General features: G+C 36.9%; 7 protein-coding genes and 1 non-coding gene across 8 annotated transcripts; 6 read left to right on the forward strand and 2 right to left on the reverse strand.

The window, feature by feature from the left end:
* Positions 1–493: 493 nt before the first annotated feature.
* On the forward strand, positions 494–2614 carry C5L36_0A03280 (uncharacterized protein; the record flags this gene model as incomplete). Its single annotated transcript, XM_029463343.1, has 1 exon — positions 494–2614. One exon carries the CDS (start codon positions 494–496, stop codon positions 2612–2614), a length of 2121 nt encoding a protein of 706 aa, XP_029319203.1.
* Positions 2615–2723: 109 nt separating this feature from the next.
* On the reverse strand, positions 2724–3497 carry C5L36_0A03285 (uncharacterized protein; the record flags this gene model as incomplete). The annotated part of the gene is made up of 1 exon (XM_029463344.1): positions 2724–3497. One exon carries the CDS (start codon positions 3495–3497, stop codon positions 2724–2726), a length of 774 nt encoding a protein of 257 aa, XP_029319204.1.
* Positions 3498–4639: 1142 nt separating this feature from the next.
* On the forward strand, positions 4640–5197 carry C5L36_0A03290 (uncharacterized protein; the record flags this gene model as incomplete). Its single annotated transcript, XM_029463345.1, has 1 exon — positions 4640–5197. One exon carries the CDS (start codon positions 4640–4642, stop codon positions 5195–5197), a length of 558 nt encoding a protein of 185 aa, XP_029319205.1.
* A 367-nt stretch (positions 5198–5564) lies between these two features.
* C5L36_0A03300 (uncharacterized protein) lies at positions 5565–8735 on the forward strand (the record flags this gene model as incomplete). Its single annotated transcript, XM_029463346.1, has 1 exon — positions 5565–8735. One exon carries the CDS (start codon positions 5565–5567, stop codon positions 8733–8735), a length of 3171 nt encoding a protein of 1056 aa, XP_029319206.1.
* Positions 8736–9095: 360 nt separating this feature from the next.
* On the forward strand, positions 9096–9932 carry C5L36_0A03310 (uncharacterized protein; the record flags this gene model as incomplete). Its single annotated transcript, XM_029463347.1, has 1 exon — positions 9096–9932. The coding sequence occupies one exon, from the start codon at positions 9096–9098 to the stop codon at positions 9930–9932; it is 837 nt and encodes a 278-aa protein (XP_029319207.1).
* A 2003-nt stretch (positions 9933–11935) lies between these two features.
* Positions 11936–12904, reverse strand: C5L36_0A03320 (uncharacterized protein; the record flags this gene model as incomplete). The annotated part of the gene is made up of 1 exon (XM_029463348.1): positions 11936–12904. One exon carries the CDS (start codon positions 12902–12904, stop codon positions 11936–11938), a length of 969 nt encoding a protein of 322 aa, XP_029319208.1.
* A 5805-nt stretch (positions 12905–18709) lies between these two features.
* On the forward strand, positions 18710–18781 carry C5L36_0Atrna1T. Its single transcript has one exon. It is a non-coding gene; the product is annotated as a tRNA-Thr (tRNA).
* Positions 18782–18938: 157 nt separating this feature from the next.
* C5L36_0A03330 (uncharacterized protein) lies at positions 18939–19439 on the forward strand (the record flags this gene model as incomplete). The annotated part of the gene is made up of 1 exon (XM_029463349.1): positions 18939–19439. The coding sequence occupies one exon, from the start codon at positions 18939–18941 to the stop codon at positions 19437–19439; it is 501 nt and encodes a 166-aa protein (XP_029319209.1).
* Positions 19440–19447: the final 8 nt, after the last annotated feature.

Consider the following 19447-nt stretch of genomic DNA (forward strand, 5'->3'; position numbering starts at 1 on the left):
CTTATTGGTTTCTTAAATTTACTAGTAGATAATTATAATTATGATAAATATCATTTTCTATTTCTGTTTTGTATTTCTCCTCCCCTTGCCAAATTGTTTGTTCATAATTTAATCTATACATTTTACTGTACGCCTGAAAGGTTGCTTGAGACTAACTTCCTAGATAAAACGGAACCAAAACCAGCCACTTAAAAGGTAAAAAAAAAAAGTAGCGGCTTGGCGATATTCGGTGAGGAACATGGCGTGGCTGTGCCTTGAAGAGAGGGGCATCTCTATTTTCAACTTCCAAACTCTTTTTACAAGTGGAAATTGATTAAGCCGATAAGTTATATAAGAACCTCACATTTGAAAGCATATTTTCAGAGTAACAAGGCTTTCTTGAAGCACACCAATTTTTATCTGTTGTCGGAGTTTAGCTTTTTTGACAATTCAAAAAACAGGTTTATAATCTTTGGGAATATAAAAATATTCAAGTTTCAGTATTAAGTAAAGAATGTCCAATGATGCAGGGTTCCGACCAGCATCAAAAATCCAGATTATTAAGGACCATCCAAATATGACCCCACATAAGACATCCCCTAAGCAGAAATTCCATACCATCAAAAATTTCCTTAAGAACAAAAGCTCCTTTACGGATTTACGAATGTTTCAAGAGAAAAAAGAAGATAAAAACACTAGAAGCACCAACGTATCAAACAATAGTTTCAAAGAAGACCCAAATTATAAACCTGTGGACATAAAATGGAAGATCCCCAAGAAAAAAAGGTCTCTCGGGAGCTTATTACCATCCCATGAGTCGAAAGAGCTCTTTCTTAATAATTATGCTGACGAAGTAAAAGATTTTGTGCCCCCTGCATATACAAAGAATCTTCCAAGCACACCCAACTCTACACAAGCAGGCGTTTATAGAAATCCCTCAATATCAACCAAAGGAAGTTCGAAAGCATCTTCGTCTCCTAAAAAGACATCATTTTCACTTGAATATGACCATACGTTATCCACTCCAACTTTTTCGACGGCAGAAACTTTTGTTTCTGATGATTGGGTTCCTCCTGGAACTATAAGAGGTACTTATGTTCATGATTGGTCCAACGATTCCAGTCCAAGGTCTTTTATTGAAAGCAGAAAGGTTGAAAGGTTTGACAAGCCGATGTTAGTATCTACACCTTCAACACCGTGCAAAAGTAGAACATTTGATAAGTTGAGCTTATCGGTGAATGGATCTACTTTGAAACCTCCGAATAACCCTTTTCCTTCACCTTGTACGCTCTCAACAGAAAATGATCTTGCCATTGATAATGGCAATCTTACTGTGATAGACGAAGGTATCTCTTCTACAACTTTAGCCAGTCAATCAAATTCGCATGCTGGTTCAAGTGAAAGCTGCTCGGTACATTCAAAAGATTCTTTCAAGTCACAGTTTTCCTTCCTGCGAAATAGGACATCTTCGGTCAAGTTTTACAAATCTAAAGAGCAAATGCAAAAAGAAAATGCAAAAAATGCAGAAAAGATTGAACGATTAAGAATAAAAGAGTTCTTGGGGACAGATGAAAACAGCGAGCTTTTGAATGAAGATTACAATTATATTGACTTTGATGAGGATGATGAAACAGATGAATTATTCAATAGAGATTTATTTGGCTTAGAACAAACCGGTTCTCCACCAGGGTTGGAACTCAATGACGAAGACAATGAAGTAGCTCCCAATGGCTTAGAGATTACAGGAATTTCATATAGTCATGACGAAGTCGACAATGAGAATTTGTGCGACCCAGGCAATCGATCTATCTATGGCAATAATATAGAGGGGGAAGCATTTGAAGAATATGAATATAAAGAGCCATCGGGATTAGAACTCACAGACTCAGAAGAAGATCCAAAAGAGAATACAGAAACTATAAAATCTGAGGGGGGGTACAGGTATGAGCCACCTTCTAGATTAGAATTGACAGATTCAGAAGAAGAAGGAAACGATATAAACAAAAATATTGAGTATGATTCAAGTGCAGATATCAGTATTGAAGAAGTTAAAGAAAATGAATTTGAAATCAGTCACTCAAATCTATCAAAAGAACTCTTAAGTATGTTGAACCGTAATGATTCGAACCTTACTTTCAAATCGACCACATCTGATATATCCATAAAACATGTGCCATCACAAAAATTCCAGAGACACAAATCTGTTAAATACCATCAGTTATCAGCTGATATTGAAAGTTCTTGTTATAGTGATGGCCATATATGGGAAAATTCCTCTGCCTTAGAAGAAGTCAATCAGATACCTGAAGATTATGATTTTGAAGCCGCTAATACTTTTCAGCCAAATCCACGAAAGCAGAGATTTTCGACGATGCTTTCACTACATTCAAATGACTCTAACCTAAGTGCAATTAGTGACGTTGATTCAAATTGCGATCCCACGAGACAACATTTGTGGAAGAAACTTGTTATAAAGAATGCAGTGGGAAATCAAAGAATTGAGCGTATTCACCTGGATGATCGAACTATTACCTTGTACAACAGAAAACCAGGTGTTGAACCAGAAAATGATCAATCAAGTATTTCTTCTTATGATACCAACGATAGAGGCGAGCTAGCTACAATTGCTGAGTAATGCAAGCTAATTTTGGGATATTTAAGTGTGCGTGTATGTGGGAATGTCCACCTATTGTTATAAATAGTAGAAGTAATGACAACTGTAATAAACCTAAAGAAGTTTATATTCACTCGATGTAGGAGTCGATGACTTGAATCACGTTATCATATTCGTGGGGATGGTCATAATTGTTTGTTTTGGTATCGCATTCAACTATTTCATTTCCAATAATTGAACAAGATGACACTTCTTGAGAATACGTATTATCAATTGAAGAGTCAAATCGATTTTTAGGTATGCTGGATGACAGTTCCCGACCTTGAAAACTTTTTTTCCTGTCTGAAATTTTGGCTGGAAAATGCAATTCCACTGGATATGGCATATCGTTGATTAACACTACTTTATTTGTAGAAATGTTTGTGACAGATGTTTGTTCGAAAGAATGAATTGAAAATCGTGATGTATTTATACTACTGTATGTATTGTCTTGATGGTAGCATGTCTTAACTGGAGACCTTGGTTGTCTTTTAATAAAATCATTTTCTGGTAACTCCTGATTTTGTTCTAATCCTGTGCTAAATCGATTCGAATTTGCATTCACAGTCATATGTTTATCGATTTTTGGGATTGACATCGTCGTTGCTTTCGAGGATACAGAATTGTGGGACATCAATGTATCTTGTGCAGAAACATAACTTCCATTGAAGACATTTCCCGTATTCTGATAAACCTGATGGTTTCCGATCCCTGGAATTGGTGGCAAGTATGAGTGATATATGGGTTGTATCTGCTCCTTTCCCAGTTCAGGATTAGACCTATAACTCACAGCACCTTCTTTGCATTCATTTAACCGTTGAGAAATATAATTTCCCTCATATGATTGTCTACTATTGGATAGCATTATTCTTGGAAATCACTAAACAACAGACTGGTATGTTATCCTATCAACAATTTATATTCGTTTCAACGGTATCTGAGTAACCAATTATCCGCTGGTGATGCCACAACTAAAAATAAACCAGCAAATAAAGCACCGGATAGAAAATGGATGGAGGGTAAGAAAGTTAACTTGATGAAATGTTAAAGGCAAGAAGCAAAACTAATGATCCACTCCGTTTCAGTGTGCCTTATTTTGACATCTCTATCAAACTACTGATACAAAAACCCACTGAAGGGCCTATTTATGAAGGTGGAACATTTATAGTAGTAATTATATTACCCTAACCGGCAAACTATAAACAAAAAAACAAAATTACCGCTTTTGGGGGGAGGACTTTTGGGAACCAAACATTGTCTGGAGGCAACATAATTAGAACAAAAAAAAAGAAGCTTTTCATTAACACTAGGTGCTGCCCGTAGTATTATTGAAATACAAAAAGGACTTTCATACGAGTATAATCGAAGTACATAAGATCACTGGGGGAAAAAAGGCATTGTCTGAAAACCTTACTATTGTGTGGACTAATTTTTAGAAAGACCAAAGAGGTTTGCTTTTACTGCTACAATAATAAAGCGAGTTAAATTCGAGCTTTACATGACTATCGATTCCAAAATTACATATTATGAACTAGAACCGTAGCGGTTCAATGTCCAGACTCGGTGTTTTCCAAAAAATGCGTAGAGAAAACTATCAATTAGAGAAAGCCAAGAAAAGAGAAGATACAAAAATAGATTGGCTAGATCGTACGCGTCGATGCTACTCGAATGTGGCTTTTTAAAGGATACTACCATTTTATTATGCTGGCAAGAACAAAATTGTAAGGTAAAGAGACACGTATGATAGTGTCTGCAATTGACTCCCTCAAACAGTATCTGTTTTCTTTTAACATTAGATTGCATGTCCAATTGTTGGTTTAAAAGAAACAATAAGAAAGAAAAAAAAAAGGCTTTGTAGTGTATCGTGTAGCGAAGAAGAAATTCTGGAATTCGCTCCGAGTTTAGAGGAAAAGTTGTGTGTGTTTCTTGTTGATTCAGAGTAGGGTTGTTTATACTGGTGGAAAGTGGTAAAGAAAGTGTAACAACACACACCAGGAGTAAAAGAACATGGGTTTATTTGGCAAGAAAAAAGAAGAGTCTAAGTCTAAAGAATATGACACCAAGTTGACGGCGGAGGACGAAAAGAAAATGAAGACACGTTCTCAAAACCTTCACGATCCAATTTTATCTGCCGTTAATGATGCTCAACCTTTCGAAGAAATGAACACTCACAACAGAACGTCTTCTATTGGTAACGGTGTTCTGACTGATATTTTTGGCCAGCAAATTACCAATCCAGACATTTCTAATCCTACAAGGGCTAGAGATGAGAGACCTCTAGATACCATCAGAAGTTTTGAATACGCAATCACTGGTGATCCAATCTATCATGAACAGCTGGAGTCTCATATTGTTGGTTGGAGAGTTAGAGATGATTTCCAACTTGGTAATGGTGCGCAAAATGCCAACCAAGTCCAATATGATGAATATGGCCAACCTATATATACGAATAACAGGCCGACCCAACAATATGTTGAGCAAGGTGTCTACACCCCAACAGCAAAAACTGAAACTGTTGAAAAGAAGAAAGGTTTTTTCTCCTTTGGTAAGAAGAATAAAAGTTAAAAGATCATCCAATTTTGCTAACCCTTTTGAAGATTACCAGGAGGTGATGATTTATTAAAGCTATCCGTCGATTTTATATATATATGTTATTGTTTTGTATTTTAGATTTACCTTTTGTTGGAATGGCTCACTACTGCGTAGGGAGACGATACGTTATAGCAACATGTATCTCAAAAACCGTACATTGTGTCAGCATGTGTTACGTAGCTAAACATAGCACTGTAGTTTATGCCATTATTTTCAAGCGAAAAATACAAACATAATTTTCATCATTTATTCAATCTGAAATTGATGACTAAAAGGATCCATTACTGGATCTCGTGAAAACTAGCAAGAAGAGACTCTAAGCCGTGCAGTCCCATCCATTATGTCTACTCACAAAGAGCTTATCAACGAGTTTATAGCTTCAACAGATACATCTGCTCAAGAAAGGTCGGTGGACGAAATAGTAAAACTGTTGCAAGATAATTCATTAACATTACTTGCTTTTATTCAAGCACTGCAGCTTTATATCACGTCGACCAATGATGATATCAGGGTTTCTACTTTTAAGCTGCTATCACAAATTTTGTGTAAGATATCATCGAGCAAACTTTACCCTAAAGACATTGACGTTTTAATGGCATTTTTATACTCGAAGTTATTGGATAGACCTGTTGTTAAGTTTGTCTTATCCTCCATTTTCTCTTTGGTTTCTATGAAGTTCTTTAACAATGAAAATGTAAACTGTGTTTTGGAAAAACTTATTGAAAACTACAATCCAAAGGAGCATCCTCAATCCATTCGTGAGATGGCTTTAAAAATAGTCAGCCATCTGAATAGTTCATTCCCGCAGAGCTCTTACTCAAACAATAAAATGATCGAGTGCTTCTTGCATGTTTCCGAAAATGAAAAGGATCCTAGTAACTTGTTATTGATATTCCAAATTTTACAATCAATTTCGAAATGTTTGGACATTACCAACTTTACACAACCTTTGTTTGACACGATGTTTAGATATTATCCAATATCGTTTAAGTCTTCTACAGAAGCTCAGGAAACAATGATTTACTCTTTGAAAAACTCACTAAATACTTCATTAGCTTCTAATGACTTGTATGCGGAGGAATTGTTTCCAAATTTAATAGAGAAGTATAATACTGCGACGTTAACTCAAGTTAAACTGGATATTTTAACGACAATCTCAACTGTTTCTCAGTATTATTCAGAGTCGACAATAAGGGAGCACATTTTACAGTTGTGGAATACCTTAAAATATACAATTATGAATCAAGAGTTAGCACAGTTGGTATCTATTCCTTCGATTCTTTCTTATTATGAAAAATCATCGAATGATACTGACCAAATTTTCCATTCTAACCTAATCGCAGTTAAGCATTTAGCAAATAAACTAGACCATGATTCTAAATTGTTGATTTATGATGATTTATCCTCTAGCTTGTTGATCACTGAGAGAAATCGTCGGTTTTTACAATCGTATTTAACTTTGGCTATCATTTCTTTGCCGACAGAAAATTCTTTGAATGAGGGAAATGATGATATCTTGGATAAAACATTAAGTAATCTATTCAGTGAAGAACAGCCAACTGATCAAATAAGAAGTAAGAGGCTTGTTTTGGTTGCTTTGTCTTATTACACATCTAATATCAAGTTTGTCAAACATTTGCTGCCTTGGCGTGACCAAATTTTAGCACTGCTTCAAGCTTCTTTATCATCTTCTGGTCTGGAAACCACATTAAGAGCACTTGCTATCCAATTAACGGTGATTTTAATTTTATCTCCACGATTGCAAGATAGTACGAGTGGCTTGGAAATTGGTTTATTCGATGAAGAAGCTGCCATTCTGATTACCAAATTAGGTGAATTATTGATCGAGAATGGAGCAAAAGATGCTATTGATTCCAACAAGGTCATTGAAAGCGAACTACTTCTGGCGATTGCCAAGCTTGCAAAATGTAACAGACTTGAGGATATCGTCAACCACCAAGTACTTGATCGCTTACTAAATATTATTGGCAAAACAGACTACACTCTTACTCAGAAATTAACATTAGTTAGCTACTTAATCAAATTATCCCAAACACCCTCTTTGGCTGAATCCGTGATTATTAAATTAAGTGAATTTTTATCTGTCGATAACCCTGACACTGCAACATATGGTGTTCCTGAGAATGTCATCTTACAATCAATCACTTCTTTAACCAATGCTTTATCAATGGATCATGATACGGTAAATCTTACAATGAGACTACTTCCAGTGCTGTTTCGATTTGCTCTAAACAGGGGGGCTGAACTGAGCGTTTATCAAGTAGATTATTTAGCTTCAGTTTCTCGTCGTTTGATCGCCGGTATGAAGCACGATGAAGCAGAGAAGTTAGTTCTTGAAAGTATGACTTTTTTTTCTGGACTATTTCCCAGGGTTATTGCTGATTTCTCTGATATCCAAAATGCTGAAAACTTTTATCGTAGATTTTCCCTTGACGAAGGGAACATCAAAATTACACATATTCCGATTTTACTTTCTATGATACAGGGTTTGGATGTTTCTATTGAACTTAAGTCCAGAGTCGATATGGTTCTTTTGGGGAAACATCTATCGATGTATATCGTCAACAATGAAGTTCTTCCCCTGACAAGACTTGAAATTTTAGTTGGAGTATCAGTTATATTTAACAAGTATCTTTCGTTAGGTGACTTGGATTCTATTTTTGGGGTTGTTGATGGTGACATCGAGGAATTGCAATTGTGGGCCCTATATGGACTAATCATGAAATGTGATGAACATGCAACCGAAAAGTTTGTAAGAATGTTGACCACCTTGAACTTTAGAAAAGCAACAAAGGCAGTATCAATCATTTTCAACCCGATTCCAGAAATGCAAGATGCTTTGAGAGAAAAGAAGGATGTTGATGAAGTATCGTTTAATAATGGATTAGATATAGGACCTCAGCTTTTGTTAGCATTCAAAAAGGAGAAGCCCAGCCTGATGATGGTAAGAAGTAAAAATAAGTTAGCTGTATCCAATTTAACTATTCGGGCTATTTGGAAGCAAAAAATTCTGGAGTTTATTCTATCTAAAAAGGATGAACTTTCAAGCACTCAAATGGACTACATTGTCCCTTTGATCTTAACATTTGTACCAGAAGAAATGTATGCTTCCCATTTGGAATCATTACTTCCTAAATTAATACAGATAGTACAAACGTGTGACGATAACAGGGTTATTTTGTCTGTTTTGAAAATTGTTTGCAATGTTATTGCCGAGGAAAATGGAAGAGTATTTATGAAGGGGTACGTCGATACAGTTATGGAAATTTGTCTAACTTATGCATTGCAAAACAAAGATTTCACTTTAAAGAAACAAGCATTGAAAACATTATTAGGAATGTGTTTGTTTAAAACATCTTTGGTTGTCTCATTTAAAAAGAGAGTTACAAAGCTCTGTGAAGTGAATTTGGATGATCATCATCGTGATATTCGTATGCTTTCGGTCTCCGTGAGGCAAGCATGGGAGGATTTGGGACTTGATGGTATGTAATTATGTAAAAACTTTAGTCTATAATCTTCCTTCGTCAAATTATTACCCAAGAAAACTAGTAATGGGACATTACATGGAAAGAAAAGATAATGGCATCTATTAAACCCTTCACGACTATCCACATTACTAGAAATATCAAGGATGATGACAATGTTTGGCAGTCATGTAGTAGTTTTATCAAAGATAAAATCACCACAAAAAAGAATTTAAAATTCTGCCAATAAAGTTATTGTGTCATTAATTTTTATTCACCCCCCTCGAAAAGGTTGAACATGAATTGAACAGCTACCAATAAGAATCTATATAGATTGGAAGCGTTGTTTACTTTGCAATAGGAGACATTACAACACCAATACCACAATGCTGACTAAAAGACTTGTGTCCGTCGCATCTAGACAATTTAGAAGTATTGCTACAACTGCTACCAGATTTTCAGCTGCAACAAAGGTTGAACAAACTGTTGCAGACCTACCAAATCCAAGGGATTTACCAAGACCTGACTTCAAGGAAATTGAAGCCCCAATCTATAATCCAAAGGAAAAATACAAGGAGCAGACTGCAGAATTGCACAAATTTGGTACTTATATTATGGGTTGTATGCCAAAATATGTCCAACAATTCAGTGTTTGGAAAGATGAACTTGTACTATATTGTGCACCCTCCGCTTTAGTTCCATTGGCTACTTTCTTGAGAGACCATACATCATCACAATTCAAGGCATGTATGAATCAGACCGCTGCTGATTTCCCGGAAAGAACTAACAGGTTTGATGTTATTTACGATTTTCTATCAGTTAGATTCAACTCCCGTATTAGAATTAAGACTTACACATCAGAAGTTAGACCAGTTCCATCTTTGGTTCCGTTATTCCCAGGTAACAACTGGCTAGAAAGAGAAACTTACGATATGTACGGTATTTTCTTTGAAGGACACCCTGATTTAAGAAGAATTATGACCGACTATGGTTTCGAAGGACACCCATTGAGAAAAGATTTCCCAACCACCGGTTATACCGAAGTCAGGTATGATGCCGAAAAGAGAAGAATTGTTTACGAACCATTAGAATTGACTCAAGCATGGAGGAACTTTACTGTTGGTTCATCTGTTTATGACCAAACAGGTCCAGGTATTGATTCAACACCAGCTGAATTCAAATTACCAGAACCTGAATTGGAAGAAGAAGAGCCAAAGAAATAAGCCTGGTTTGTTTATTAATCAGAGAAAACATAAAATGAAGCACTCCAACTCCTATTATTCTAACGCACAAAGAACACCCCTTATATCTAAAATTCCAATCAAGTAGCCATTACGTTTGTAAAGTTGATAAATTTAGTAACGTTTTTTTTCCTCTTTATCAACCCTTATTTATTTATAAAGTAATACATTCATATCTTTAAAATGTTTAAGATAAAATTGAAAAGAACATCAGCTTAAATTAACTTCCAAAACTTAATGTAGGTAACGGCTGCTCCATAAAACCGTTGTGAAGATACTGGGTGAAAATTCACAAACCATTAAAACCTATTTTCCGCTTAGTTCTCAAGTGCATGTGCATCTTCATGGCGCAGACACATACGCACTAAAAGAAGGGTCAAAAATAGGGCTGGTATCGATCCGGTGTAGTAGCTATCTACCGGATCCGGTCGTAACATAAGGCCATCTATTTGCATCAAAGCAGTCGAACTCTGATTTTTCCGAAAAGGTGACCACATTTTCAACTTGTTCTTGGTAGTTTTTATTATATCTATACTCTTTTAAAATAACAATGATTGAACCGGAAAGGAACTGAGATCAATCTATTTGGAGAGAACATGAAGTTCTAAAGATTGTAATTGTACCTATGATTTGGGGAAGGATAGTTAGCCTTCAATATTCTTCAGTACACTCCATGGATATGCAATGATCTGCTAGACACAGAGTGGAGTAGGCACTGGCTGCCTGTGACAGTTGTTACTCATGAAAGCCCTAACCTGTGACTCCTTCCACGCTAAGAAATGCTGCTTTTCCAATTAAGAAACCACAGGATGCTTTGAAATCTCTTGGCAGGGAGAGCTGATTCTGTGTTATTTTAAAGGGGTTGATCCATATTGGATGAAAAAAAAAGATCTGCTAACCAACGGCAATCCATGTATATTCCAGGAACTTCAGGATCCCAAAGGGGTGTAATTTTAGGATCAGTTAAAGCCACCTACGCATGTCCAAATCTTAGGGATGCAATGATGCATCCCGTAACAAGACAATAGATCAATAGAGGTAGAAAATGCGTGATCGTCGAATAAAATTACTAGAAGAAACATCGGCTATACTAGAGCTATAGAGGAAGCAAGTCTAAGATTGTTTTTGCTGTCTAAACAATCGGCAATTACTATATTTCTACATGGAAGGAGAGTCTAGAAATTTGTTGGGTGCAGCACACTAGAAATATGTTACATTGTTGTTTGCAAGAATAATTAACTCAAAAGCCTCGGTAATTTATTGAGAAACAAGGCTTTTCACTCTATTGCATTTATAAATGGAATTAGCTAGTGCATATCCTATAGTATTCAAATAGAAAGTACTTCCGGGAATATGCAAAGTATCTTCTTGAAGAATCTGAGGTTATTCTCTTCTAAATAATTTAAGACTATAATGGTAAACTGCAGACCATGTATGCTTAGATCAGCATGCAGTTCTTGGCATTCCATTGGAATCTGGATCGATCCAAGCGTCATCCAATTTTTTAATATTGTAGTCTCCGTAAGGATTCCTCAGATATAAAAGTCTTTGTGTGTGGGGTTTATAGTATATATTATTCATCACGCATGAATACCATGCATGCTGAATAAGCGTCTCATGCATTTAACGAGCAGAAGAATCCTTTTGATGTAAAGGGGCGGTTCTTTGACGCACAGAAGCCTGAAAAAAAAAATTGGAAGTTCTCGAAAAAAAAATGCTATACATACATATATGACATTTCGGGAAATATTGGTTGTTTAGATATGTATTTCTATATTGTGCATACATACGTTCATTATATAAGGTATGTAATAAAAGGAGTGACTTGAAAAAAGGTAAGAGAAAAGAAGTGAGAGAAAGAAAGAGGTAAAAAGGAGAAAGCCAATGAAATAATTATGGGGGGTCTTGTTTATAGGAATTGTTTTTGTTTTTTTTTCTAGATTAGCAAAGTGTAAATTTTAAACTGCAATGTGTAAAAAAAGCATCTAATTGAGAATATCTTTTATCTTGTATTGGCGTCTATCGGATTCGACCTCGATGGAGCTGGAAGAAGTACCGAACGATGCGTCATAGACCTCAGATGATTCCTCGTCTTGGAGTTCATCGTTATTTTCTTCGTGCTCGTCTCCTTCGTCTCCTTCAGCATATGTAGTATCGTTATTAAGTTCGTTGCTATTGTCGTTATCATTGTCACTTTCTGTTTCATTCTCGCTTCCATTTTCTAGAATATGCCTATCGATTTCAATGGAGCCATGCTCGGTAATGTAGGGACTTATCTTCCTCCATCTGAACTGGCATGCATGCAAGGTTCTATCAGTGAACCTCAACGCAATCTCTTTCCAGCTGAAGAGTTTATTTTTCTTCAGATCTATTAAGAGCCGGTCTTCTTCTTCGGTCCAAAGCTTGTATTTCCTCTTCTGGATGTAATTAGGTTGTTGTATGTAATATTGTTGCTGATACTGAGCTGCCTGAGCCACATATTGCTGCTGTTGTTGTTGTTGTTGTTGTTGTTGTTGTTGCATAAGCCTCTGTTGATATAATTGGCTTTGATAGAAATATTCATCACTCAATTGGTAATTGCTGGCTTGCTGTGGATAGTAGGGGGGAGAAACGAGTCTCTGGTTATTGTAGTATAGGTAAGCCGAATTTTGTAGCTGAGCCTGGTAAGGATGTGGGCCATTAATCGACGAGTATGATATTGGAGAGCCTCTAGGAGTTGAAACTTGGGCCTGTGCTTGCGAAAAGAGGTACTGTTGGTTGTGTTGGAGAGGCAGCATTGGAGACGAAGCTGGGATTTGATCAATCTGTTGCTGTAGCTGATAAATGCTAGGAGACAGTCTTTGTTGTTGTGGAGGAGGTGGTATGGATGACAGTGGAGGAGGAAGTTGTTGCTGGTGGTGCTGCTGTGGGAACTGGTGGTAATTCTGATTCTGGTCTTCTACTACTTTAATCATACTTTTATCAGTATAAAAATATTATGTTTTTTTTTGATTCTGATTCTTCTTTGTAGAGTTTGTCTGGTGAAATAAAATACCGGCAAACTAAAGACTACAGAATGCAATACCCACACAAGATATAGCAGACAGGAGTTAGAGACACGTCAGAAGAGGAAGACTGAGAGTCAATAGACAAATAGACCAGCCGCCGGTATAGACATGTGGAGGATGACGAAGAGAAGGAGAGGAAGGGGGGAGTGCCTGTGTTTTTATATATGCTTATGCACCGATGCACCTGCAAATTTAATATCTTTCTGCATGTAGGTATTGCACCGATGTTGCATTACCTTGGAACTAACTTCATGCACTGTTTGTAAAAAAAAAACCACAATTGAGTTGATGCGCAGTGGCAATTTCGAGAATGATTTTTCAAGTGCGTGCATAATGCTTATTATTAAGCATGGACTCTATATGGACTTGACTTGAGATCTGTACACTGAGAAATGGAAAGCTATGGCACCTCTGTGCACTACCACTAGCACCATCACTAGCAAGCATGAGAAGGTTCGTTAGTAGCTACACCTTTGATGTGTCTATGGTCATCATGGCTCTTGTAAACATCCATTTCAGCCAGACTCGATGGATCGTCTTATAGAGTTTCCATATGGCCTGTTTTACGTTCCTGTACTCGATGGGTTTCTCCGTGACCCCATCGTTAGGACATTCCTAGACGTGTTTGTATTTGTAAAGACAGACGTGTTGGTGCCGGTGCTTTTGAGTGTGAACGTAGATGTGGACGTGGCCATTCTCTCCCGCCCCCTCGCCCGCCATCGAATCCCTGCACCCCTTTGTTCCATATCTCCCCTCTTGGTGACTCGGATAAGAAGGGACCGTGCAACGACCGTTATGTCTACCACAGTGGACATTCTACTGATTTGGAAATATCATGTTTCTCTGTTTTGGTGCATATAAGTTTTTCCTCCCCCAAAGCCTTTTCCACTTATAGAGTAATGGCCATTCTATACGGTCAAAAAATGGAAGTTTATTTGAACCTGCGTCTGCGCCACGCCCAATGGGGAAGGAGCGACTGTCGGCCTGCATGGATTGGCTCGGGTACACTTGCAGATTAGGGGGGGTCTCACCTACAGTGCCGGGCAAACACGCACTAGCGTGTACGAAGGCCCGCAGGCTGGTCTCGCTGTTGTTGTGGCCGATCCCTGCATGGTTCCTGCATCTCCGGAAGCCGGCCGCGGAGGAAGAAGGAGGGTGGAAGGTTGGTGGCGCATGTGCACACGTTTTTGTTATAGCGGTCGCGCACACTAGCACAGATACGGCTGTGGGGAACTAAAGAGGACAAAGTATCAGGCCACCCGAATGTAACGTTTGCCAGTAACCGCGGGGAGGGGAGGGAAGGAAAAACCTGGAGGAGGCGCAAGAGGAATGTATCCGTTTACGTATTACAGCTATAGGATAGAAGAGGTACAATTATACCATTGGAGAAGGGGATATGGAACGGGTCAAAGTCGAGTGGAGTGTTATAGAGACGATTAATGATAGAAAACAATATTGAATACTGTGAAGTGACGTTGCTGGGATATCCCGTGTAGTGAGCTGGTTGTCTCTGTTGTAGTCCTTGTCCTTGTCTTTGCCGTTTTTTCGTTACCGTCAGTACTTCCGGTGTAACAATATACAACTACAAGTTGACCCATGGAGCGTAGGCTACCACATACATTTTGCGTCTCTCGTAGCAGTGATAGTTGAAATGGTGTGCATCGTCACCCCTCCTCCAGATGGCATGTCACGTAACACGTTGGACTGTTTAATAAAATATAGACACGTCAGATATTTATTGGGATCGTCAGTTTTTCATGTACAAGAAACGAGAAGAAAAGTTACACACATATGGAACGTAGCTCGATATCAACCGATACAAGATGCACTGTTAATTTACGGTACTAGGCTAAAAAATACAACCTTCTTCCGATTCATACTCGCCAACTCAAATGCGCTCTACCCTGTCGATCGCAAAATAACCGTTGGTAGTTCATAACAATGGTTGGAATCGTAATAATGTAAATTCCAACCTCAAATTTACCGGCCATCGCAGATAAGAGACACGTACTTCATTTGATGACAAGGATACGATGATGTAACTGGGTTATTTTCAGCATCACCCACGCTTACCTGCATCGACCGCCTTGCCCTTGTCTCCACCACCAACAAGGCAAGACACACTCACAAGCATCTAAGTACATGCGAGCAACCTTATATCACGTCGCCGATCTCAGGCAGTTACTGATTGGTTTATGCATGAACACTGTAAATGCTTTGATGGAAGGTGTGCGACTTGGTTTAGAGTGTATACGTATGCAACACTGCCAAAATATTGTATACTTGTTTGCCTACATTTGACTGATCAGCTCCTTCTAAACTCGGGCAAATGCACGGCCCCGTCTTGGTCGTATTGTGGCACATGGATTTACAGGATGCACATATGTGAACCATCCCTCACCAATGTTTTGTTTGTTTACATCTTCCCCTGTTTATCTATTTACCTCTTCTTCAACTTCACTTTTTACCAAGAATACCTTATCAGAATTGGAAAATCTCACTCTAATGAAGAAAAGCGCGCATCACTTCATTTCCCTTACTTGCTAGAAACAACGTTTAAGCTTTCCAAGGAGGCGAGGCTTAGGAGGCCAGTTTTACACTTTCTGGCTAGTCCAAAAACGAGGTTGCGAGAACAAAAAACGGTCGCCATCTCTATTTGGCAACGTTGATGTTTACCCATTTAAACTTTCCGGCTGCAAACTTGCACCTTATTTGCTGAAGATCATCTACTGGTGGATTGCCCCTTGTACTCTGGCGTGTAATGTGTCGCTTCTAATTGTCCTATTAATGCATCAGTTTAAGGAATTGATTATTTGTATGTCCCTTCTGTGTTTTCCAACCCTTCACGTTACACAAACTGTATCTCTAGAGCATTCCGTTGAGTGACAACTGGGACGTCATCCAATATACTCTTTTTTTTAATACTCATTATACGAAAAGCTTGTTTTGTAGCTTGTCCAAGTAAACACCGTGTAGAATGCAGTATGTGTATTATCTGACCACGTGCATCTGCAACTGGCCTTCATTATGCGAAAACTGTGGACATGCGGAATTGAGTTTGTTTTGAGGTGACTCTTTTCAGTGCTGGTATACTGAGGCCCTGTGAGGAAACATAGTGACCAACTCTTCCACTACAGTGTATTTTTACTTTCCCTTTGGAGACAAACAGAAACTCCAAAACCCGAGATGGATATGGGTATTTGGGGAACAGTTTATAGAAACTTCATTGCGGGAAGTTAATGCACACTGGATATCAATGCCGTCATGAGATATTGCTATTCATTGAAATATGAAAAGATACATTTTTTTCAGTTTTTTTCCTGTTTCACACTGTGGAGGTTATCCGGGACTCTGTTTTGATAAGACGGCATCTCATGGGTCAACTCGCTACTCTGTGATAAAGCCTGGAGCACTTTAAATGAACGCCAATTATCAAGTTATTACCAAGAATACTTTGCTATGATTATCATAATTACTAAATTAGACAGCGATTGTACTGAGAGCGTTTTACTCAAGTTTGTGTAAGGCGCATAATTTACACATATGTATGTCGTGTCCCATTAACTATAGGTGTTGTCTGCCTATTCTAACATAGCATATTGTTGGTTTCTTGCTTTGTCTATTCTGGTTCTGAGTACTCTAACTTTTTTGACAAATACAGAAGCCAACTTCTTTTCTATTGTATAGGAAAGGCTACAACGAAACAAATTCAACAAATGTTGTATTTTCTCTATTCTACCTAGTGTATATGCAAAATAAATATATATAAGGTAACCCATTTATCAGTTGCAACATGATTAAATAGTGCGGCTAAAAAATATTTGTCACTAAACCAAAATGTAACCATCCCATCCGATACTCGAAAATTCTATCTTTTAGACGTATCATTTGGGTTGTGAGTTAAGGAAACCCCAAATGTTTCAACTTAAGAGTCTATTTCCCTGTCAACACACAGAATAATTATTAGCTAATATCGGCCCTTAGAGATTGTCAATTTTGACTTATACACCTACTGCTCTCTTGTGAGAATATCTGTCTGACAAAGTATTATAAGTAGATTTTAGTAAAACTGCACACACACATACGCACTCTCTCTTTCTCTTTCTCTCTCTCTCTCTCTCTTTCATTGTTGTGAATACTTGGCAATTGATTGTATATACTGCCAAACATTCCAACGTAAAGGGTAACTGAGCTTTACTCTAAAAGTCAATTGCATATCATTGATTCTAATAGAAAAGCTCTTTCCCAAGCATTATTTTTTACACCCTTTTTGTAATCCATAACATCTTGAGCTCCATCTGGAGTGAAGCACGTTTACATAGTTAGTAAATCAACTTGTTATATTGAAAACAAATAAGAAACCACAACTTCACAATAGCAATTAGCAAGATGGCACAGTATAAATGGCAGTTCTGGGTTTTATGATCAAACAAAATAGACCTGACTAAACATTAATAATAGTTTATGATGTTTGTGACCATTATCCATTACGCTGAAAAAAACAACAGTATGTGGTGATGCTAATCTCGCTTTTAGTCTTTACCATGATTATTTAGGATAAAATAAAGCTGTTTTTACTTAGTCAAATATCAAATTAAATATAACTTCAACATGGAACATGTATTTCTTAAGCATTTTAACACGCGTTAGTTATACTTTGAAAAGTTTATTGCCAAAGTTGCATGCAGAACTTTTACGAAAAAAAACTTATATAAAGCAATGCATCCAAAAGAAATTAACCAAAAAAATAAAGACATAACTATATGAGGTAGGAAATTGTAACTTTTTAGTTTTAATAACTCGCCTTTTTAGACCTGGTTACCTTTTTGGGCCAGCTAAAACTATGACACTCCCTATATTTGTGAATGTCTTAATTTTCTTTTTCAACAAAATATCAACAAGCATAATCCCTTTTTGAATAATATTGAACTAACTCTGCAGAGATAAATGACTAAAACATTAACCAATCTAACAACAAGTGCCATTGTCAATATTAATAAGGTTACCCACGCCAAATTTGGCTAGTTAACAAAACGAGGACTTAGCTTTTCCCCAATTCATGCGGTTATATTCACACTCTGTAAGTTAGCAAGACAAGTTTCTTTATGTATATATAACTGGCAAAACAACTGAAACTTCTATACATATCAGGATGTTTCCTGTTACTTAGTTTGTCTTCAATAAGATATTTTATAATGATTTTCTCAATAAGAGTTCAATCTGTAGGGTTTATATAATTTATTGAAAGTAGAATTAATACGTGGCAACATTTTCTTTATAAGCTAATCAACATACTCATATTTGCAATGTTCGAAAATTTGATCTTAAACATTCATTTTTTATTTAAAAATTGAGAAAAAGTTACATAAAATTCATTTTTTTCATAAAACCACATACCTTTGTAAATCTATCTTCAACAAAAAAGGGAAATAAACACCAATGTGTAAGAGATCAGACAAAGGACTATCTCTCTATTTCCTCATCGGGTAATCATATAGAAGGTTGAAGAAGATTGTAGAAGGTTAAACAGAAGTTCTAGAAGATAATTAAATCCCTCAAAATGCTATTTTTAAATTAAAGAATTACTATTTAAACAGAGGACATTCCATATATGTTCTCAGAGAATTAACGTATAAAAATATATAAGATATAAATAAGCAATAATCAGATTCTAAAGTATGCACCACCAGCAACACTTTCACAATGTAAAATGCCTCTTTAGCTTAGTGGTAGAGCGTCGCACTTGTAATGCGGAGGTCGCTAGTTCAATTCTGGCAAGTGGCATTAAATTTTTTGGACTCTTTTTTTGTTGGAAAATTATATAGATGCGTCCTTGCCAATGGTTTAGTCGATTAAATAATTCGGCTACTCGATAGAGTTAGATGAACCTTTTTAAGGAAAAGACATACCACCGTTATAGGACCTTATAGCCAACAGGATCATGAATTGGGATGCAGTATATTTCTATTACTTTGTAATTCACACACCAATTACTCTACTGATGGATTCAACATTCGTGATTCCTCATGAATATCAATTATCAATCCAACGTAAACTGAGTGAATTTCATATAAAGCAGAACCAAGATTTCATTGCCATTGAAAAACCACTTTGGATTCAAATATTTGTTGTTTGGGAGTTAATATTTCAGTTACCTTTTTTTATTTATGGGATTATGGACTACTTCAAGAATAATAAAACAGGTTACAGTGTACACTCATGGCCAATGTTCCTGTTATATGGATTTAATGCAGGCTTTACGTCATTGGTCTGTCTCATTTACATCTTGAGCGAAGGTCCCACCCATGGTTTATCTACAGGCTCACTGATAAATCTATTTTCATTATATGTCCCAACCACATTATTGCCATTCTACATGATGTACGATTTTTATCATAGAATTGGCAAATTATTAAAAGAAGATAAACCTAAAGTTCTATAGTTTTAATT

Source organism: Pichia kudriavzevii, chromosome 1 (genome assembly GCF_003054445.1).
Source record: "Pichia kudriavzevii chromosome 1, complete sequence".
NCBI lineage: Eukaryota > Fungi > Ascomycota > Pichiomycetes > Pichiales > Pichiaceae > Pichia > Pichia kudriavzevii.